The sequence below is a fragment of the Leptidea sinapis genome, chromosome 21 (genome assembly GCF_905404315.1).
Source record: "Leptidea sinapis chromosome 21, ilLepSina1.1, whole genome shotgun sequence".
NCBI lineage: Eukaryota > Metazoa > Arthropoda > Insecta > Lepidoptera > Pieridae > Leptidea > Leptidea sinapis.
The window spans coordinates 6,229,419-6,254,183 of NC_066285.1; the positions used below are offsets into that span (position 1 = coordinate 6,229,419).

Here is a 24,765-nt window from a genome sequence, read left to right on the forward strand (position 1 = left end):
TGATACGACACGCAGTGGGTGAACTCAGTCATCAAATAGAGGATCATAAAGCCGGTAGTCGGTATATGACTGTGTGTATTAATCAGCACCCACCATCAATCACAGCCGATGCAATCGTTCCGCTGTCACATCTATTCCTGGACGCGTGGTTTTTGCTAATGGCTGCTCAGATGCTCTCCACATTTGGCCGCTGCGAAACTTTTTTTTTTCTAACGAGAAAAGTGTTGATTTGTCATAGAAATTATCTGTACATATAAATAAAATTGGAGTGTCTGTTTGTAATATTGAATTAACCGTTTTTTACTACTGTTTGTTACGTCTGACTGTTTATTTGTTCCGGCTAATCTCTGAAATGTTTGGACCGATTTTGACGGGACTTTTATTGGAAGGTAGCTGATGTTATAAGGAGTAACTTAGGCTACATTTATTTTAGAAAAATTGTTTAATTTTAAAAAATAAAGTAATGTTGCTATGTCCAAGAAACGGTCTAAATCTAAAAACTAGTTCTCTATAAATTTACACGTATAATTTGGATTATTTATTTTATTTGGGAAACTTAGTGTTACAATAACTTAATTACTATACAATAGTGTGAACATTTTAAACCATTTAAAAGTTTTCGGATATTGATTCTAATGACACATAGTATAATATATATAGGTAGAACTTTTTTTGTATATAAGTATATATATATTAAATATGTTGACAGGTAGGTTTATGGTACATATTTATTATGTTCAAAGAGAATTTAAACACTACGTTCAATTATGTTTATATTTACAGTTAGTGAAACACATTAAACCAGTTGTTAGTCATTTTCGATCTGATAGAATTTGTGGATCAATTAAACAGGTCAAACTCAGGAGAGCATTTAAGATTATTTATGGAGTGAGATGCTCTTGGGTCTCATATTGTAAAAAATGTAATACTACTTAGATACGCCCTGCCCATTACAATGATCGCTCGTCACCCAGTAATTTCACTAACTACCCTCCAGACCGAAACACAATAATGTTTACACATTACTGCTTCACCCTTATATGTTGTAGTATCCATAATCTAGTCTATTTCAGTCTCTTATCGATAAATGCTTTTGGATCTATTCAGATTTAATTCAATCTAAACTTAAATTAAACATCTGTATTTATCACATAAAATACAATCGCTATTCAGCGATATAGATTCGACAATGCGTTCAACTTTTACAATCGATATAACTACATTGAGTTTTTGCATTGTACAGTTCATAAAACTAGCAGAATGCAATTTAAATTTGTGAACTCCTTGAATTCAAAAGCACTTAGAGACAGTTTCGTGTTACTTATTGTTTTAAAATGTATTCTAAATGATAAAGAGAAAATATTTTAGTACAGACCTTAAATACACACTGAACTCCTAGCTTATTTACTTGTAAAGACGTGTGGCACTCGGGGACTGCCGCGGTAAAGCTATTGCATAGCATTTTTTATCAACTTATGCAATTATAATTATTTATTTATTTTATTTGTGCAGTATTTTTTTTTATAAAATTAATTAAAAAAAAGCAAACGAGAAGTGAGTAAAATTTAACTTGCAAGATTTGATTACAGGCAGACAACGGGACATGTGAAATTATATAAAAATGCTTGTCATAATAATAAAAATTAAAAAACGTGATAAAAGAAATAAAGAAATTAAAAAAATCAAGACGTACCCCAGAATCGAACCTGAGACCTTCTGCACAAAACGACATAGAAATATATATAATATATATAGATCTAGTAAGTAAGTGTTAGGTTATTTTCGTTACGGAATTTCTGGATTCGGTCTCCACGCTCAAGGCCCGCGATAGAAGCTATGCAATAGTTTAAAATTTTATAGGTGTTGATACTATGACATATATTTATTTTTAATATATATTTTACACCAACATACAACATAAGGTAGTTTGTAACGATGCTAGTTACACAGTGCTAGTGACTTATGACAAAAATTACGTTTAATGAGCCCGGCTTAAGTTACCGATATAAAAATAATAAATAAAAAAAAAAAAAAAATTCAAACATTGCTTACGTTGTTCTTCAATACAGACACAACGTCAGAAAATATGCAGATGTCAATATGCGCGAACTCCAGTCATAATAGATTATCAAAGATCTATAAACATGGAGTATTAATCCAAACATTAATTATGCAACGATAAAAACATCTCGTAACTATTAATAATTAGACATCACGTTTAAATTAATTACAATTAAAATTAATTTATTATGTTTGTAAAGTGATAAACCTCACTTCTAAATTCTCTCCTCAATCCTAGAAGTGAGTGTTCTCACTTTAAAATCATGGCCAATTGTTTAGAATTGCAAGAGTGACATCTCAAGTCATCAAGGTTATCAACTGTAAAGTAGATCATTTAGATGAAGCCACCAACTGAGAGTTGAACAAATCATACAAGATTCTATGACGATACGTCACTCGAACGGTTAGCTCAGTTGGAAGAGAACTCGCACGGAACGCGAGAGGTCGTGTTCGATTCCCGCATCGTTCATAAAATTTACTTTTCAAATTTTATTTGTGTAGAATTAAAACTATGTCAATTTAAAAATTTCACCACTAGGCATTTATAAGAATTATTCCAAAATTAACATTGCAATGGATGCCTAAGTCACACTATGTACCACAACATTTTGAATTTCTATTAACTTCACTAAATGGTAGCGCACACTACTAAAGCTCAAGTTGTGCCACAATTCGCTGGCACAAATAAAAGCGTAAACATATCTCGGTCCAAGCAGAGGAGTTTATAATTTATTTGTGTCGCAGTTTTCTGGCGACGATTTTCCCACAGGGCGGTGACTCAAACGAGCCGCGCCCGCCCTTTATGTGGTTTTTTGTGGCAGTACAAAATGTGGAAAACATTCAGTGATAACTTGCAACAATCGCTGCCGCCGCGCACCGGATGCTTCAGCCATTCCTCGGATTCCTCGCTGCCCAGGACCTCGGCTCACGCTTTTTCATCGACACATCGAATAAAATAATCGTTGTGGCTCGAATGGAATCGCTCTTAATTAATAAATTTGTTTCAAAGTTCACATTTGTTTTTTGTTGGATGCCACTCTGTGGCGGGTAGTTTGAAAAAAGTAATGTTACGTTAAGTAACTATTTTTATGCATTAATGCATTATGATGTAAAAAGGTAATAATGACGTAAAAGAAAACAATCATATATTGCCACTACGAAATAATAAATAATAACTTATTTCTAGTTTTTAGTGTTAAAATACCTCCCTACAAATTACCTGAAATTACTTATAAAGAAAGAAAATACAATAACTTATTATTTATTTATAAATTTCAAAGTGGTGTTTATACGCATTCTTTATTTAAAAAATAATAATATCATAATTCATGTTTCATGGGTTCATTCGTAGATACAAATATATTTCCTTGAAATCAAGAACTATTTCACATAGTTCGGAATCGAAGATACTAAAATGCTGTTGATTAGTATAGGGTTCAATTTAAATTTAAACGAACAGCTGTTGTTTTTATGAAAAAAAGTCGCACCAACTATTCATATCATACATAGTCTAGATTATGACAGGTGTGAAAACGTCGAAAAATATTGAGTTTGGAGTTAACCTCCATTTTGAGCAATTCACGCACACTAACACAGTGTCATACAAATTGCTTCTATAAGAAGTAGCTTGTCACGCACACTAAACTAATATTCCTGGCCTGTTTCTATCGGTTGTCTGACTGCAAGAGGCTCTATTTAGACGTATAAATTATCTAAGATATAATATTTTAATTTATTTTGCTAGATATTGCAAGTCTTGGGCTAAATCAAGGAAAATAAGTGAAATTTCAAACTACAAATCTCTTTGGTTCAGCACTATAATATATAGAACTTCATCGAACTAAAATTAATGTAAACTTAGGTTATAGTTTACAAAGTAATCTGTTAAGTGTAAAAAAAACTATCAAAACATACGAAAATATAGTTTACCTTCGAAAAGACTGCGTATCGAAAAATATATATTTTGTTATGAATATTTTATCACGTAAGTACCAACTCGTAACCATATCACGGGAGACGAACCAATTCAAACAAAATTTTTATGCTAACGCTACATAAAGAGTTTTTATTAAAGCCCTATTGTTTCTTAATCGCTTCGTTCTTGATTTGATGCAGCGATAAGTTTACGTTAAAACTCTGAAGCGGCAATAACTAATATCTGATAAACGAATCTCAGAATCAGATCACTGACAGGCTCCCAATCTTTGAAGTTGCTGTCGATTTTTAAACCTCGGGAAATATATTACCATTAGAATCTCTCTTGCATACCTCCTTAAAGGCATTGCTGGTATGCTCGTATATGAGTTTGGTTTATTTTCTGTTATTGAAAGGGTATGTAAATAGGGTCCATTATTATGACCTTTTGAATACTTAATAATATGTAAGACTATTATAAATATCTTAACCGTTATTTAGTTTTTTTTTTGATCATTATAAATAATTAGGTTTACAAAATGAATTTTAAAACTTTAGTAATTGTTATAAGATAGATATTATTTATGTACGCAACGAACATTTCAACCTACAAAACCATCGGAAACTAATAAGATATTATATGATACTTGTTAGCAGTCGTTATCTATTAGTATGTTTTTTAAATGCTTTGTATATTGCTGCTTGTATTTGCATTACAAACATTAATAATAATTATTTTGCAATAGAACAAAAGTATATTTAACTCCCATTTTTTTGTGTCAACGTACTACAAGATCATGAAAATATTGCAGTTGACACTCCTTCCATACTTAATACTTTATACTGTATTATTGTTTCCTGCCTTGTTCACTACAATTTAACTATAAGTGTACTATTACACTAATTCATTTTCTGCCATAAACGTGGAGCAGTTCTAAAGCTCAGTCAAATTACCTTACACAAACAACCTACACTTTAAAATGCCAATCAGATTCTCTTATCGAACAGACCGTTCGCCGAGTGCACACGGAACATTTTAATGCGAAAATATCTCGTTAGAGCACGAAGTGTAAATTCCATTCATGGACCTCTAACTTGCGTATTGTTTCCTGCTCATAAATAAGCCATTGCTATTTAGCTAACAATCGAGCTCCGATGGGCATTTGGTTAGATTCCTGCAGCCGTGGCAGCCACGTGTGTCGGCATGCCTGGGGCTGGATATGCAACCCTGCTTGAATTTTGGCCCCTATGCGGAATATGCCATTCGTATCGGTTAAATACTGCCGAGCAATGCCAGTGTATCGGCTATCGATTGAAATGCCCGGATCTAGAATGTTGAGCTACGTGTGCGAATTTATGCAATGGATGGAAATGTTTATTTGTATTTTGATTGCTAGGTCACATAGCCCTCTAGAGCTGTTCATTTTTACTTTGGTAGCAATTAGTCTAATGTAGATAGGCTAGTTACTAAGCTGTCTAAGTTTATTGTTTGTGAAACTGGCTAAAATTTTTTTTTTAATTATGACAGTTTTTTATCATGGCGAAGGCTATGACCTAAGTCGTATGTACAAATCCATATTATTGGTCACTATATTATTTTATAAAGATAAACTCATAGTAATATCTAGATCTACACAGTTCACTAAAGCTTTGGATTTGATAGATAAAAACTAAAAATTTTATGATTTCAAAAAATCCTAATGATAATATCTTGTTTTTTCTGACAGATCTGATGTCAAATCTTAACGAGCTCTTTTAAAACTGTATCTTATTTGTGTTTTCCAATTAATAAAATGTTATTTAATTTAATTTATTCTTGTTTGCAGGTAAGTGACAAATGCGACTGTTAGTGTTAGTGCGGTGATCGTTACATCCATGAGTCATGATGCACCCAGCTGGATACTATGCGAACCTTGGTAAGATTTACATAAGTTACCATTATCTAAGCAACAATTTTGTTGTCTCTGTGCGACAATTACTGATAAGATGCAATAATCGCTTTTCATCAGAACCCATATCTTACTCAAATCATTTCCTTTCTTCTTTGATAAGCAAAATAAAAATCATAGGGCCGATGACACCTAAAAAACTTAAATATCCAAAGGGTCTTTGACGCGTACGCAGAAGAAGCTGTCGTATTTATTAGATTCTTTTCACAAAAATCTAAGTATAGTTTTATTGAATTACCCTTTGTGCACCCAATAATTCGTTATAATTTAAAGACGAAGAGAGAGTGACAATATCAAATGCTGTGGTGAAATCCATAATTGGTTTGTTTGATTTTCTACCATTATTTTGGAAAATTATAGTAACAGTTTCGTGTTCATCGCTTTTAAAAGCATTGGATGTGAAATGCATCTTTTCCGTTCGTGTTTGTTCTAAAAATCTCAGCCGGAAATCATATAATATATGTAACACTGTATCTGCCAATATGATTATAATTATTCTATCACACACAATATACAGAAGGCGATTAGACTTGATATCTAAATAAAAACACTTATGACGTATATAATCCTCGCTATCGAAGCTGATAATATGGTGAACTGATAAGATAAAAGTTGAATAATACTATTAATAGTCAATGGAAAAATTGTTTACATTTGTACGACTTTAAATCTCGAAATAATTTTCCAAAATAACAAATGTTTAAATAAAATTGATAAAGTATAATATGATCTCGATTTTTCTTTACACTTTTAAGATTACAAATCTCAAAATGTAAAATGTTTGTTATTCGTACGATGCGTTTGATAAATTAATATCAACTGTCTGAGAACCTCACTCCAATGATAAAGATAATTATTATAATTTTCTTACGTTCTTTTTCTACTTTCTTCGTCGCTATAAGACTTTTAGGCTAGGGGAAAACTTTTCCTGTAGGATCTTTAACATTTTTCCTTACAAGAACTCCCACTCCGTCTCTTGTTTGTCGTCTGTTTGACTGTGACTTTTTCTCATGTTTTGATCTGATTATTTTTTTACATCCAATTTAATGTTCGATTGAAAAGAGTACTCCATTTAGTGTAGTGGAAACACTTTCACTTCGCAATTATGTCCCTGAATAGTTGCTTGGCGACAATTATTTTACACCAATGAATTCATTTCATCATCTTGTTGCAATTGACCCGATAATATACTTTCGAATTGACTGGTACAGTTAAAGTGAAGTTCTGCTATTTGTTTTTTTTTTAATAATATTTATGTAGAGTATAAATCAAATATCCCCTGAGATCCAGCGACTTGCAATGAATCATAACCGCGAATCACCAGTGGGATCCGGTCTTCCGGTGGTCCATGTTGCTCTATGCCGTGAATACACTGCACTAAGATTGCATAACTTTGCAAAATACAGTATTTGTTTTTAAATATAACTACGAAATTATATATTTTTGTTTTGGATTTCAATTAATTGTACTAGTAATAAATCATCTGCTATTTCTATCATCTTAATCATATGATTAACACACACTACTCTATATTAATTTTAACTAATATGTATTTCACTAAGAAATCTTTTTATTTTAAAATATGGAAGTAGCATTAAAAGTTACTAGATGTGAGTGTTGTCGATAAAGCTAACAATTAATAGGTTGCGATTAAAGCACTTTTCCTCGCAGCTAATTATCGTTTGGTTTTACGAGCTGTTACTGATTAGGCAATTAAATCTTCATCAATATCATGTCTCAGTGCTCTAGTAAAGAATTATGACGCTTCTAAGCTTTGTTTAATTTTATCAAATACATGACGAAAGAAGTAAAATACAACGTTAGAATTTAAATTTTTATGTTACTTATATGAAACCCAGTGTTCTATCAACGGCTCGATCACCTGGCGTTGCATAGGGACGTCACTTCATTGTTGGTCTTCTACCGCATTTATCATGGGGAGTGTTCCGGAGAGCTGTTTCACCTGATACCTGCCGCCGAATCCCAGGTTCGCACGACATGCCAAGAATTAGGATATTATCCCCAACATCTGGATGTGTGGCGTTCCTTCACAGTGCGGTTTTCAAGGAGCTTCCTGGTGCGGTGTTTCCGGGATGATACGACAAAGGTTCTAAATGCAGGGCTGCGGTTTCATTTGTACTATTTGGATTTTGTTTACTATATTAATGTTAACTTGCACATGTATTTATTTCATTGTTCATTTTGTGTAAAACTAGTTGACATTTAGATAAACTAAAAATAAGCCACAACAAACCTCGATTCGTGGAAAATAACTCGTCAGCTTTATAAATATTGGGATATTTGAAATTTTAAGCATATTACTTTAATCCTGCTTTACTTGCGTACATTTCTTATGAAATAAAATCTTACTACAAAAACTTGCAAATCGCAAGCATGGTACCTACATTGTTCATCCAGGGGAGAATGTTGGCGATTCCATTCCTACGATGGTGTACTTTGTAGGAACGAAGCGAAGCTAAAGTCCTCAATTCAGCCGACCATTAGAACTGCACGTTCTCCAGTCTTACTAAGTGCTTCTATTAGAAAATGAATTCCAAATATCAAGTTTATTAGGAGCACAGAGAAAAGTGTTAGTGAACATTTTTAAAAGATTTTTTCATTAATTTTGTATACAAATAAAGTGGCTAGTATCCGTCAAAATATTCAACATTCAAACAAGAAATAAATGAAAAACACTTTAGAAATGGAATTTCATACAAATACATGATGCAGTTCGGCCCAGTTGTCACATCAACACAGACGCACTTTCCAAGGTGTATTATAAATTATGTTTAGGCAATCACGACTTTGAATATTTTTTGGTGTTCAAGATTATTAATAAAACAATGAGGGAAAGACGAATTTCGTATATACATAAACAAATGGATAATGCTAAAATAAAGTTTGGATGCGATTCCCTAATTGATAAAAATAATTATAATGCAAAAAGCTGTTTCAGAAATTAAAGTCGCTATATCTAAGTATAAGTAAGCATTTAATTGAAGATATAGCTATTGCAAATGCCATAATTCCAGCAGTATTTTCTTTTATTGATATTTTTTCTACTTTACTTATTAAAGCACTAACACTTTTAGTAAGTATTGCCAAAATACCTATACTTAACACCACCTTCAGGAAATTATGAGGCTCTAACTGGCATCAAACCTGATACGAATTCTCGTGCGATGTAGCCTTTAGTCGCCTGTGACAGTCGTAGAGCTATGCGGTTGTAAAGCACGCGATACGTCTAGAATATCAAATAAATAAATGTTAATCAGTAAAAAATATCCTCATGAACTTTTGCCATTCACTTATAGGGTAGCAAAATGGCTAGAAGCATGTTTGTAGAGCAAAAGTTATCAGTAATCAAACACTCAGCTGTGTAGTGCAACAGTGAAACAGATTTACCAAGTGCAACGATCAAGCTTCAACATTAAACGCCTCTATCAAACCTGACATAACATTCGCCCCGCCCACGACCTCTCTCTCTAGCGCTATAACGTGCGACAGAGATGCCCGCATACCGAAGCCTCCACGCTTCTAAGAAAAGCCAACTGTTATTACCCGTAGATTGTTCTCGAGCGTTTTGCCTCGCTCTCATGAATGAACCCCGCAGGTGCGCTCCCGAAGCATTAAATTTCGTCAATTACCCCATTCTAAATTCTGGGCAATTTTCAGCACGCTACTTGATAATTTTCGGTGGCTAATACTTTGATGTTTCGCCAATAATGGCGCGGGAAGTTTCCTTTTAAAATTGCGATTTATGCTTATGTGCTTTGTTTACAGTACGAAGCATTTGCATTGATGAAACGAGGGTATTATTATAACCGATTTATGAATAAAGGAGGGAAACATTGTACATTTGTGAACAGGTAGTTTGTGCTACAGATTTCTGTACCGCTACTGTTTTTGGAACCTTCAAAATAAAATTACTCTTACATTTCAACGGCCGGCAATGTATCTCAGACATCTTAGATACCTATTGCTGATTTGGATGGACTGGTGCACAGTTATCTTTATATATATAAATCGTGTTTCCAGTGAACTCCTAAACTAATGAACGGATTTTAATGGGGTTTACTTCCTGGAGTGCAGTTAAGTCCAACTTGAGAGATGAGGAGGAGATGATAGTTTTTATTTCGATTTGGGACCCATTATTATTTTCATTTCCAATATTTCTTTTATATGGACACATTTACTATGAGAGAATTTATTGACGCACGGTTTGACAGTTCTGCTGCGAAACAATTTCATTACAACAACAGGAAGCATATTTTACGAATTAATTCTTGATGTTATGAAATATTATTGACAAATTCATAAAAAACAGTATTTTATTTATTATGTACAGAACAACGTCTATTTTAATGCTTGTGAATATAAATATAGAAGTGTTATGCAATTGAAATTTATATAAGTATCTACTTAATAAGAAGTGACTTGAAATTTCTTATAATGTTTTTAAAGTTTTTTATCGCGGAACTTTAACATTGTAATTATTATGACGGGGTACTCACGATATATATTTTCGGAATCAAATCAAAAATATATATATCGTCAGTACCCGTCATAATAATTACAATTTCATATAATATAACTCATTGTTACTTTTTAAGGAAGTTTTTTAAATTTAATTACAAAAAATGTCAACAGACAGTTTTTACCAGTGGGAGGCTCCTTTGCACAGGATGCCGGCTAGATTATGGGTACCACAACGGCGCCTATTTCTGCCGTGAAGCAGTAATGTGTAAGCATTACTGTGTTTCGTTCTGAAGGGCACCGTAGCTAGTGAAATTACTGGGCAAATGAGACTTAACATCTTATGTCTCAAGGTGACGAGCGCAATTGTAGTGCCGCTCAGAATTTTTGAATTATTTTTATTTGCGAATCTAATCCTTTAAAAAGTATTTCATTTAAATATATTATGATTATTTTATCTTTCAAACTTGGCTCGCTAATATACAAAGAAAAGCGAACTTTTATGACTTATCACCATATAAATGATACATTTGATACAACTGCTCTGTATGTCATATGTAGGTAGATATTATGTTGTCAGTTGTTGGTGGTTTATTCGGTTGAGTGATCGCACATCAATCATCGCTTCATTGGCACTTTGCTATCGATCAATTTGGTGTGTATATAAAAAGATTCATTACCCTCTGCCAACTATTAAATAATCCGAAACAAATATATGATTTTGTTATGTTTTAACAACACGGGGCTAACTGCATGGTAGGAATCCCTGCTCGTTGAAAGGAGTTTATTTAAACGTACTATCACCCTGTGTATATGTCGCAGGTATATCAAAGCCGTGATATTACAATTTAACTGATATTTTTAATTTAATGAATATACAATAAATACAAGAAACATAACCAATAAGAGACGGCATCATAAACTAACGAAAAGTAAAATTGTCAAAATATCATTGTCTTACAATATCAATATAGTGTTTTTTTTTTTATGGAATAGGAGGACAAACGAGCGTACGGGTCACCTCGTGTTAAGTGATCACCGCCGCCCACACTCTCCTGCAACACCAGAGGAATCACAAGAGCGTTGCCGGCCTTTAAGGAAGGTGTACGCGCTTTTCTTGAAGGTACCCATGTCGTATCGTCCCGGAAACACCGCACAAGGAAGCTCATTCCACAGCTTCGTGGTACGAGGAAGAAAGCTCCTTGAAAACCGCACTGTGGAGGACCGCCACACATCCAGATGGTGGGGATGATATCGTAACTTGTGGCGTGTCGTGCGAAGGTGAAATTCGGCGGCAGGAATCAGGTTGAACAGCTCTTCGGAACACTCCCCGTGATAAATGCGGTAGAAGACACACAATGAAGCGACGTCTCTACGCAATGCCAAGTGTACCCTTAACATTACAATGTCACTAAAACCAGGCTGTTAATCGATTGATAATCTACCGGTAAACTATAAGTGAAGTACACTAGTGAAATTGTAATATCAAGGCTTGGACCAATATACCTACGACATATAATATATCAAAAACACATTAGAAAAATATTTTTATATAAATATTCTATTATTATAATATTTGAAAATCAATTTACGATGTTTATTGTTTGTAAACATTTTTCTTGTATTAAAATGCTTGACAATTTAATATTAATCATGCATTTTTACATTTCATAAGTCGTATGACCGTCCTTTCAAGCACTGATGTAAAAATAAAATATCGTCCAATTTACAATTACGGTCACTTTGCATTCAAAGGGTTCCTTAACAATTTAGTTGCACAGTTTCGTGATGATGTGAACACAGCGTATCTTTACAATTTATCTATAACTTAATATCTATATATCATAGGATTGACTTGTTTGCTTGCTCACTGAACGAGTTTAAAATTAGAGTAGTTGTTGTATGTTCTAGTAATAGTAATTAGTATAGTAATAATCTAGTATAGTAGGTATAGATTGTTAGTAGTAGATCTAAGATTTATCTTTATGAAAATTTATTGAATAAGGCGTTACTTTGCGGAAATCCATAATTATACAAATTATTTAAGTTTTCTTTAGTGTTAATTAACAACACGTCCTGAGGATGCCTCGTGTAGAGGCGAAACACGTGTCGAATTGTTTTAAAGACAAATATTGGCGGAATTAACACTAAAGAAAACTTAAATAATTTGTATATTTATCTTTATATTAATTTAAATACTTAAATTTAAGTCAAGCCTCTATCGCAATAGGTAACTCTGTAAGGATAGGCTTTATTGGTTAAATAAATAAATAAATAAATCTTATAACCCGTTCATGTGAAATTCCATCTCGCTCTACAACTGACCTTTTTTTATGGAAAATTTATCCAAGGGATTTATCCTCCATAACAGCATAATTAGCGCGTTCATTCAGAGTAGTATTGCCGGCTTTCACATATTATGATGGGTTTAATAGATCAGTAGGTACTATAGGTTTTTTACCAGTGGGAGGCTCCTTTGAACAGGATGTCGGCTAGATTATGGGGACCACAACGACGCCTATTTCTATCGTGAAGCAGTAATGTGCAAGCATTTTTGTGCCTCGGTCACAACTGGGCAAATGAGACTTAACATGTTATGTCTCAAGGTGACGAGCGCAGTTGTAATGCTGCACAGAATTTTTGGGTTTTTCAATAATCTTGAGCGGCACTGCATTGTAATGTGCAGGACGTATCAATTACCATCAGCTGAACGTCCTGCTCGTCTGTTCCTTTATTGTCATAAAAAAAAGTGTCAGCACTTAGTTGAGATCTATAGAGCTTAGACTTTGCTTAACCTTTACTCACATAAATCGTACCTGAGTGTGATAAAACGCGAACTTGCCTTTTGCATTGGGCTGTCTTAGCTTTAAGCTCAGTATAATTTCAGATGACAATTGACTATAAAAACGTAATCAAAGATCAAACTCAGCTAAGTTTTACATGAGGGTTTTTTTACGAAAATACTGGACGAGACGAGCAGGACGTTCAGCTGATGGTAATTGATACGCCCTGCCCATTACAATGCAGAGCCGCTCAGGATTCTTGAAAATCCCACAAATTCTGAGCGGCACTTCAATTGCGCTCGTCACCTTGAGACATACGATGTTAAGTCTCATTTGCCCAGTAATTTCACTAGCTACGGCGCCCTTCAGACCGAAACACAGTAATGCTTACACATTACTGCTTCACTGCAGAAATAGGCACCGTTATGGTAACCATAATCTAGGCTGCACCCTGTGCAAGGGAGCCTCCCACTGATAAATAAGTCTGAGCAAGTCTAAGTACCATCTATAGATCTCAGCCTTAGAAATTTAACATTTACACGGATCCCTAAAAACAATCAAACACGCGTTATAAATAAACTAATACAGTCGAGTTTTTAAATCCAACATAAAACGATTGTCTCATTGGATACGTGACAGCGAAGTGGTATTATTGTATTGAAGTCGAGCTCTTGGCACGATTGCAGCGCTCGCGAATAAATGCTGATTCTTTTAACAACCACCTGATGTACCCCACTGAATCATTACAGTGATTTACGTTTATTCATGTCATGTTCGAACAGATTGTTTTCAAAAATAACACAAGCATTTAGCATGAATGAGTTAATTCTTTGTATATTCGTATATTTACCGGTGGGAGGCCCCTTTGCAACGGCGCCTTTTTCTGCCGTGAAGCAGTAATGTGTAAGCATTATTGTGTAGCTAGTGAAATTACTGGGCAAATGAGACTTGACATCTTATGTGCCGCTCAGAATTTTTGGGTTTTTCAATAATCTTGAGCGGCGGTGCATCGCAATGGGCAGGGCGTATCAATTACCATCAGCTGAACGTCACGCTCGTCTCGTTCTTTATTTTAATAAAAAAAAGGTATAAAACTTTATACATACCAAGTTTGTAAAGCCGTATATGTTTATTCTAAGAAGCCTTTCCAAACACTTATTTTGTGGTACCGTCAAAAGCCAATATTATTTATTTAAAAAAAAAATATTTTAAAATTAAGATGCAAAATTCCATATCGACCGCTAAATATCGGATTAACAAAGACAGAGAAAGTAATAACATCATTATAAGTATTGTGTTGTTAATGTTGTGTTGAGTGGTGACTGGTGGCTCTGATTGGCGCCAAACCGGCAGCCAAACCGGTCTGTTGTCCGACGGGGGGCGGCGGGGCCACAGTAGCCGCGACCGACTTCTGAGCTCTGGCCTAAACAAAATTATACCCCGTTGAGACTTTACAACGTGTCTCTCTGCCTCTCTACTTTTACTTGTTACTGTTAACGATTTATTGACTTAAGGCGCTGACTGACTAGGATTGTAAACGCTACAAACAACTCAACAATATTTGTGTTGATCATGTGGCTAAGCTGTAAATGGGAATTATATATATGAGAGGCACCTTTGCACAGGATGCCGGCTAGATTATGGGTACCACAACGGCGCTTATTTCTGCCGTGAAGCAGTAATGTGTAAGCATCACTGTGTTTCGGTCTGAAGGGCGCCGTAGCTAGTGAAATTACTGGGCAAATGAGACTTAGCATCTTATGTTTCAAGGTGACGAGCGCAGTTGTAGTGCCATTCAGAATTTTTGGGGTTTTTCAAGAATCCTGAGCGGCACTGCCTTGTAATGGACAGGCCGTTTCAATTACCATCAGCTGAACGTCCTCCTCGTCTTGTCCCTTATTTTCATAAAAATATATAAAGTTGAATAATTGTTCGGTTTAAGATTTAGAAAAGTACTAATTCTATTAAATTCTTTAAGAAAATTAGCGTTCTTATCGCTGCAAAATTCAGAGATTTTTGACTCCAAAGTTTATTTTTGGGAAGTAACTTCCAAATTTTTTATTGGATATTTAAAATTATATATAAATTTTCAATTCGGTTCAAAATTTTCTTTAAGTCCTTCTTTGTGCACTGTATTTTTTGCATCGGAGTATTTTCATTGCGTTATGTTGTAATCGACTCTCTAAGAAACAAATTTTTGTGAATATTGTGGTATGACCGCACCTTAAACTGGTTTTTTATTGAGTACTGTTGCTTATATTTTATTTATTTACTAGACACTTCAACAGAATACACATTAATACATTTATAAATACAAACTTAACATTATTTACAATTCTAATATGTACATCTATAAGAGAAATGCACAACATTGACTTATAATTAAAATAAGTGTTTTATAACCAAAAGTACAAATGATAGTAAATGTGAAAATTAATGTAAGTTACTAGGTATATAGTTAGTTTATAGTATGACTTAAAAGTATGTTAGAATTTTATTTTTAAGTGAGTGACTCTAGATAGAGCTTCGTGCTGCTAGATAACCGATGAAAACAGGCCAGGTTTATTACTTTTGTGTGCGTGACAGGCTACGTGTTACACTCGCGATTTGTATGACACTTTGCGTTAGTGTGCGTGCATTGCTCAAAATAGAGTTTAACTGTCAACCTCAATATTTTTCGACATTTCCACAACTCACGTCACTCTATCTGATAATTTCTAATAATATACATAAACGCAAACAGGAAAGCTGTTTATATTTATTAATGAGAGCCAAATAATGACATTATTGTTACAGTTTTACTATTTTAAATCACTTTGAATTTGAGCTTTTTAATGGGAAGATGTGGCTAGCAACACATTGCTACTGATAAAATTCTATGGAAATAATTCTTGTTTTAAACATACTTAAGTATCTACTTTTGTGGAAAAATAAGATTCTCGATAAGTCATTCTTATCGCCTTATATTGGGACGCTTGAATTGCATTTTCCATACAAACTTCTATCTCTGGTAAGCTATAATACGTCATCCCATTGACAGACAGCGTGTACGGATAAGGTGATTTACCGTCTATAAGTTTATTGGAACACAAAAGTCAACGATAGTTACGATTTTTTTCTCAAGTAGGCCACAACCGGAGATAGACTGAATATTGGTAACGGCCGTTAGAGATGTTCTTCTGTATCGCACGCTTTGTCCGTCTATATGCCACTATATTGTAAATCTATGGCTCTGATTGACCGCGCTCCCTTAATCGACTTGATCCGACTTTAGCCGAACAAGCGTTTCATAGCCGAGAGTATCTTTCGATACGCACAAAATAAAGTGCTCAGGGCGGCTTAAGAAGTTTTTTACTTCAAAAAGTTGCCCTTATGTTGCTGTAAAGGGCACAAAAAAGGCATAAAAGTTATTTATTTTCTCAAAATTGATTCCTTTAGAATTCTTTATGATGTAGGCAATTTCTAATATACTAGATACTACTACCACTTCAGAAACAAATGGCGCTCTGTGAGAGAAGAAGCAGCGCAAGAAACTTTCTCAGCATTCTTTTTTTGCACTCTTTAATAAAATATACAATATTGTACTGTCATTGCTATTGCTATAAAATAATCATTATCTAGTCCCAGACTGTCCGATCATTTAGATATTCAGCTGTGGAGTAGCAGGATCTACGGCATAGCCATTTTTAATAGAACATTTAAATTTATTTATAGAAAATGTCTGCACAGTGGCTGGGCCTTTTTTTTTATGGAATAGGAGGACAAACGATCGTACGGGTCACCTCTTGTTAAGTGATCACCGGCGCCCACAATCTCTTGCAACACCAGAGGAATCACAGGAGCGTTGCCGGCCTTTAACTTTATTATAAAAGTGTTTACATTTACCCTTAAATCCTTAAACGCCTTATTATGTATCTTATGAAGCCTACTAGTATTAGTTACAAGCAATCCCTTCTTTCTAGTGTTATAATAATGAAAATCAATATATTGAATTTTCATAAAGTAATGAAATGTAGAATGAACATTTCAAATTATTTTAAAATCGTACTTCTTAAACTCATCAGTTGTGCCATCATTAAATAAATACCAAATACAAACGTGGTATCAATTTGATATCATCAGCTACTCCGACCATAAACGACAGCTACCAAAAGTTATTAATCAAAGTGTTACATTGCGTTATACTTAATTATAACTAAGTTATATTTTCGTCATAAAGATTTATATCTCAATCTTTTAGAAGATGTATAATTGCACGATTTGAATTGCAAATGCGCACATTAAATTTAATATTAACCGAGCGAGATTTTCTCTGTTGTTGAGAAAAAAAATATGTAATGATTCATGGCGGTGCGATCGTTTCCAGCCAATCGGAAAATTCCTGTAATCTCACAAGACTTTCTTTAAACATCGCTCTATCGGATGTACTTATGACACGCAAACTTTAATGAGACTATTATCATTTCATTTTATTGTAAATCAATAATTATCTTAGATTATTTATACTAGATAGACTATGACAGCTGTGAAAACGTCGAAAAAAAATTAAGTTTAGGACTAACTCTATTTTGAACAATTCACGCACACTAACACAAAGTGTGAATCTCTTGACAACAGATGAAAACAGGCCAGGAATATTAGTTTATTGTGCGTGACAAGCTACGTCTTAAACTCGCGATCTGTATCTCAGATTGTGTTAAGCTAGTGCATTGCTCCTTGTACCAGTGGGAGGCTCCTTTGCACAGGATGCCGCCTAGATTATGGGTACCACAACGGCGCCTATTTCTGCCGTAAAGCAGTAATATGTAAGTTTTATTGTTTTTCGGTGTGAAGGGCGCTGTAGCTAGTGAAAATACTGGGCCAATTGTAGTGCTGCTCAGAATTTTCGGGTTTTTCAAGAATCCTGAGCGGCACTGCATTGTAATGGACAGGTCGTATGAATTACCACGAGCTGAACGCCCTGCCCGTCTCGTCCCTTATTGTCATAAAAAAACGAAGTCAGTAAACCACATCTAATATTATCATACAATTTTGCTAACCTGTTATGTTATGTATGAGTAACAGTCATTAACTTTTTTGTGAGCACAACAGAACGTTCTAAACCAACGTTATCAGTGACAAGATAAGACGGCGAGTGGGTGACATCATACCCTCGACCACCTTGTGTTGATAAAGAAAGCGTTCTTAGTTAGCCTCTGCTTCAGATAACGTTGATGTCTTGGCCAGTTCCAAACAGCATACATTTAAATAACTTTTTTTTAAATTAAAATAAGGGACTAGACTAGCCGCACGTTCAGCTGATGGTATATAAGCCCTGTTAATTCTTGAAAAACCTCAAAATTTCTGAGCGCTCGTCACATTGAGACATGTCAAGTGTCATTTTCCAGTAATTTCACTAGCTACGGCGCCCTTCGGATCGGAACACAATAATGCTTACACATTATTGCTTCACGGCAGAAATATGTGCCGTTTTGGTACCCATAATCTAGCCGGTAGTCTGTGCATACGAGCCTCCCATTGGTAGTTTATCTTTATCAATAAAAAAAGGAATTGTGTGCTCTTTATAAAACCACATAACAAGTGAATCTTTTTTTTCACATAATGTGTGTGACATGTTAATATACTTAAGCAAAATAGTCGAATATAATTGCCTCCACAACTTCTTTTTTTGAGCAATTTTTATCTACCTTCATCTTTTATAATTGTTCACTTTGTTTGTTTTGCATGCCTACTAATAGAAACCTAAAGTAATATTTATATTGTATATTTATGTAAAATTCTCATGTAAGTGATTTTATACTAAATCTTATGAGAATAAATGTCTTTAAACCAAAAAAAAAATGCCATTAATACATACAAAATATTTATGTACATTCAAACGAAAATCTTTGTTACCGATCCCGCTGTTTTTAATGTAGCATTTTGTACAACTCGTCTTAGATAACATCTACCATTTATCATTGTGTCTTGGGCCTAACTAATTTTAAGTCTGATATCGTTCATATTACATAGTATATTCATCATAATAATTGTACAACACAATTACAAGATTATGTGGCGATATTTTTCACATTCCTGTAATTTTGTAGCGTGTAAGAGGGACATTTCCTTTTTGTATCGCTCGGAATATTACAGAAACAAATTTAATAATTCAATTCTATTTTTTTTACGTATTAAGTAAAGTTAGTAAGTAAACGTTATTTTGCGGCAATCCATAATTATCCAAATGCTTTGAGTTTTCTTGAGTGTTAATTCCGCCAATATTCGTCTTCAAACAATTCGACACGTGTTTCGCCTCTGCACGAGGCATCCTCAGGAGATGTTGACTCGCCAAACCATTTCCATAGAAGAAATTATTTACACAATACTTTTAAGGAAATTGTACTTATTATTGAATTAATATGACACTCCACAGATAGATAATAAATTGGGTACCTTCAAAAAAAGCGCGTACACCTTCCTTAAAGGCCTGCAACGATCCTGTGATTCCAAGAGAATGTGGGCCTCGTTTTGCATAAAAAAATATGTAATTAATTCAGGAAGCGTATTGTAAATCGACCAGTAAAACAACTCTATTATTTATTTATTGTACAGTGAATTGTAAAAAGGCCAGGGATCCCAACAGTTCAAGTCAAGCGGTTAGCTTAGAACAGACGGGAGCATATCGGATTGAAACTCGAAATCTTGAACCGGTTTCTCGGTTAGTTCGCTCGTTTCCCACCGCCTGTTGTTGGTATTTTCATCTCTTTCTCTGTGACTCACAGTTTTTACCGGTCTCTACGCACTTCATGGCCACTCGTCCAACTTCGTCACGCTTTGATTTTAATGACTCTACAATATACGACAATATTGTCTATATATTAATGACAATGAAAGTTTTTAATCATTATTTATAAGCTCATTTGATTTGAGTTTCTATACGTAATTATTTATGTTTTAAAAATTCGAACAATGCGGCATGGTGGTTTAGTTTGATGAAAAAAAAAGCCCGCTGAGTTTTGAGGCATTCATTTTGGAATGGGTGGTAGGTAGTTTTTTGACTTTCAATAAGTGATGTCACATCCTTTTTTGAATAAAAATATTTGTATTTGAATTTATAAGTTGAGATTGCTCTACGGCTGAGATCTACCTGAATCGATTTTCAAGTCCAAAATAAGAAAATACATTTAATTAAGTAATATCATTCGTCTTTGTTTTTGATAATAGTTAATTATTATGCTTAATTTTCTTAATTTCTATAGCTTAATATGTTTTTATTTTTATTTTTGTGTACTTTGAAAAGTAATTTATACAGTAAGCAAACAAGGAAATTGTCTTTTTTAAATATTTTTATTATGTGCTCGTAATTTTATTAATTCTTAAATGGGGTATGTTAGATCATATAAGTTAATAATCTATAGAGAGCACTTTGCTCAAACTATACTTACGTAAGTATATTTATATATATAATATTAACACACTTTTTACACAAATTATGTTGCCCCAAATTAGGCATATATAGCCTGTGTTATGGGTTGCAAGACAGCGATATATTTAATACAATATACTTACTTAATCATATATAAATTCATATAAACATACACAAATACATTTAAACCTCTATGACTCTGAAACAAACTTCCATATTCATCATATAAATGCTTGCACCTACCGGGATTCGAACCCGGGACCTCTAGCTTAGTAGGTACGATCGCTAACCACTCGGCTAATACAGGTCGTCATATATATACATATGAAAAAGATAAATGTTGAAATTCAAAATGAAAAATCTTATTTGGCTATATATTATAATATATGTATCTGTTAATTATTCCTTAAGTTAATTATAATTAAGTTTTACTTCAATCGCGCGTAAAGATTACAAGCACACACTTTTATTTTTGTGGCAAGCACTGTTACTATAACTATAAGCTAAACTTTCCAGAAGTTATATCAAATAACGTTTTACGGTAGTGTCCTTCTATCCGATAAAAAACACATTGTCAGCGGCCATTTGTGGATTCTAGGTTTAAATCAGAAGAAACCCTGATGCGCAAACTTCTTCTTCTTCGGCGTTACACTCTTGTCAGAGTGGTCGTGGTCGTCACGTCGAGGTTAGTGGCCTGTTTCACAATGCGACGCCACTCGTCGCGAACTGCCGCTCTTCTCGTGCATTCATGCAGAGTACCGTCGACAGCTTGCCTCACTTGGTCCGTCCACCTCATCGGGGACCTGCCTCTTGGTCTAGTGCTCTCGACTTGCGCAAACTAACTAGGATTGTAAACGCTACAACCAATAGTACAGTATTTGTGTTGATCATGTGGCTAAGCTGCAAATGGACATTTATTTTACTGATTTTCTTTTGTTTATTCAATATTTACATATAAAACTGAAAAAAATGTTAGGTTTAAGTTTTAGAAAAGTACTAATTCTATTAAATTATTTAAAGAAAGAATGTTGTTATCGCTGAAAATTCGGATTTTTGACTCCAAAGTTTATTTTTGGGAAGCAACTTCAAATTTTTTTCTTTGATATTTCAAATTTTGTATTCAAACAATGACACAGCGAACGTTGTATTGCCGATATTAAAATCGCGATACAAAAGTGACTGTTGATCGTAGATGCACCCATCTACGATCAACAGTTACTTTAAAATTTGAAGTTGTGTGAAGAACATTTAGGGGGATGAAAAAGTTGTAGATGTTGTCCGATTCTCAGACCTACCCAATATGCACTCAAAATTTCATGAGAATCGGTCAAGCCGTTTCGAAAGAGTTTAACTGCAAACACCGCGACATGATAATTTTATATATCAGTTTCTATTCGGTTCAAAATTTTCTTTAAGTCCTTCTTTGTGCACTGTATTTGTTGCGTCGGAATATTTTCATTGCGTTATATTGTAATCGACTCCGTAAGAAACCAATTTTTGTGGATATTGAGATATGACCGCGCCTTAAACAAATACATTGAAAAAATATCATCGTGTCATTTGCAGGCAAACGTTATAGAAAATAACATCGTTTGTTATTCAAGTATCGTAATAATACTCGGTAAGCTTGCGGGCGTAATATGAAACCGAGACAAAGCTCACATTCGTTGTCATCGAAAGTTACATTATCTTATTTGATTCGTGTTATTATTGACGTAATATAGGGTTGCCACTTCAAGAATTTGACGACCCATATAGCCGAATTTAGCTGGTTAGTGACCCTGACTACTAAGCCGGGTTCGAATCCCGGTAGGTGCAATCATTTATATGTTGAATATGAATGTTTGTTTCAGAGTCATGGATGTTTATATGTATTTATGTATGCTTAAGTAAGTATCTTGTATTATATATATCGTTGTCTTGTACCCATGGTACAGGCTATGCCTAGTTTGGGGCAAGATAATTTGTGTAAAAGTGTGTTAAAAAAATATTTACATTACGAGAGCTCTACATAAATCGCCGTTCACTTAAACAAAAGCTACTGAAATCGACTAATTCGTTTCGTTTAACGTTTAAAATCATCAATAGCTCAATATATGTTATAATATTTATCATTCATTTTCCTTAATATGTTTCATAATTATTATTAGTATCATAATATGTTTTCCGTATCTGAAATAGGATGTGACAAATCATCGCAACGAATATTAAATATGGTTCAATTTGCAAAATTTGTAATATTTAGTTGAAAAATTTGTGGCAATTGGCAGCCCTAGCAACGATTGGCCCGACACTACACGAAGGTGTAGAAAGAGAAAGGGAACTTATACAAAAGTGGGTAATGTTTTTGCTGTTCTTGTTGCTGCAACTCGGCCGAATGAATCATCGTCGCGTGGGCCGAGCAACGAGCTTATTATGTTGACTGTATATAATACACTGTAGCGTGCTATGTTTTCTCTTGAAGACAAATAATGTACTTATTTACAGATTAATAGCTTTTATTATCGATATAACCGTCATAGATTTGTATGCTTTGAACGTATACGTATCCTATTTTTAGACATACATACAATTGAGCCGATTTTCCAGAGGGTTAGGTAAAGGTTACGGAACTCCATCCACTGTCTGGCATACTTTCCTTCTTTCACTCCTTTCATGCGAACCACCTTTTTTTCTAGATTTTTCTTGACCCGGCCCCTTTCCTGGAGTCCCAGGGAACAGTTGATCATGGAACACAACCATCTTACTTGACTTTACGAATGTGTGCAGTCAATCTACTATCATTTTCCTTTCTAAGTGACCAAAATATGGTTAATTCCTCAAGTCTAGTAATAGTAACTATGCTTAAATAACTTTGGTGGAAACCTTGAAGTAAAAGAATAAATAGTGATTTTGTTATCAACACTTATAATAGGTACCCTTGAAGCTTGAAGTTACTATTATTATTACAGTTACTATTATTATTACATACTATTATTTTATTTCTACTACGAAATACAATAACAACAAACTTTGGAGGTTAATTGTTTCCCTACATTCACTATTCCATTTTACTTATAATATGTAAGCTGCTTGGGCACGGGGAATTGCGCTGGTGTGAGACGCGACTTGCATCGACACTATGGCTACTTCTCTAGTCCAAGTTACGACAGTTGATGCTGGGGCTGCTGCTTGGATTGCCGAAGACAGCAAACGTCGCAAATATGTCGGTCTCAGTGAGTTTTACAACTTTGTGCCGTTTGGTGTCGAGACAGTTGACCCGTGGGGCCCAGAAGCGTGGAGAATGTACAAAGTACTATCTTCTCGCCTCAATAAGGCTACTCATAACCCAAGCGCTGGCAGCTATTGTGGTCAACGCATCAGCCTAGCTATCCAACGTGGAAATGCTGCCAGTATTCTTGGTACGCCTCCCTGTAATGATAATTTCAATTTAATGTAATCATAGTATTGTAAATATAGTTATAAGATTTGTTTTCTTTGAATAAATATTTTAATATGTAAATTAAGTTACTTACAGAACTACAATAGTGAATTAATCAAAGTTTTTGTTACATTTCGAAACGCGTTCACAGAATCGTACAGCTATTATTCGGGGTATTTGCTCAGGTTGTTGCACACAAAAGTGCACTTTGTCCAAACCTTGACTTTGTCTATTATAGTTTAGTTTTCTATTCTTCTGTTTGTCGCCAGACATTTAACGGTTGTTTGTTCTTTGTTGCCTTCTGTTGTCACCTCCGCACAGACAATTTAAACAATTGTAATGGTGTTAACAATACGGGTTGTTTTCTCACAAATAGCTAGATATAATTTGATTATTATTACGGTATTAACGCTAAGTACCAAGCCAATACCGATATATTCTCTCGAACTTTTGGAGCAGCAGTTATTGATAATAAGTAATAGATAAAATGCTGCTGCTGTTCCAAAAGGCAGAAATTTTCCTGTGCAAGTAAATTTCTCATTATATATTCAGATATAAGATATTTATTTAAATAATTATAATGCACTAAATTTATCAATCAAAGAATAATATTTAATTTATTAAAGATTGATAGATACTGAGTTCACGTTTTAAATTTGTTTGGCGATAATGTTTTTGGTTTCGACATTGTCAGTTGGCAGGTTGGAACTCAATACTGAATGAATAATATGATTTAATTTTAACACAATA

The 24,765-nt window shown here is 34.2% G+C and overlaps 1 protein-coding gene across 3 annotated transcripts in view; it reads left to right on the plus strand.

The window, feature by feature from the left end:
• The window catches only part of LOC126970590 (transcriptional enhancer factor TEF-1), a 132,641-nt gene that overhangs the window by 22,267 nt on the left and 85,609 nt on the right, over positions 1-24,765 (plus strand). For 2 of the 3 annotated variants that reach the window (XM_050816586.1, XM_050816587.1), the window contains exon 2: positions 5,802-5,891. The exons of the other annotated variant lie outside the window; for it this stretch is intronic. In XM_050816586.1, coding sequence (XP_050672543.1) covers positions 5,858-5,891 — 34 coding nt within the window. In that variant the 5' untranslated portion in view covers positions 5,802-5,857. The remainder of the gene's footprint in view (positions 1-5,801; positions 5,892-24,765) is intronic. 3 annotated transcript variants of the gene reach the window in all.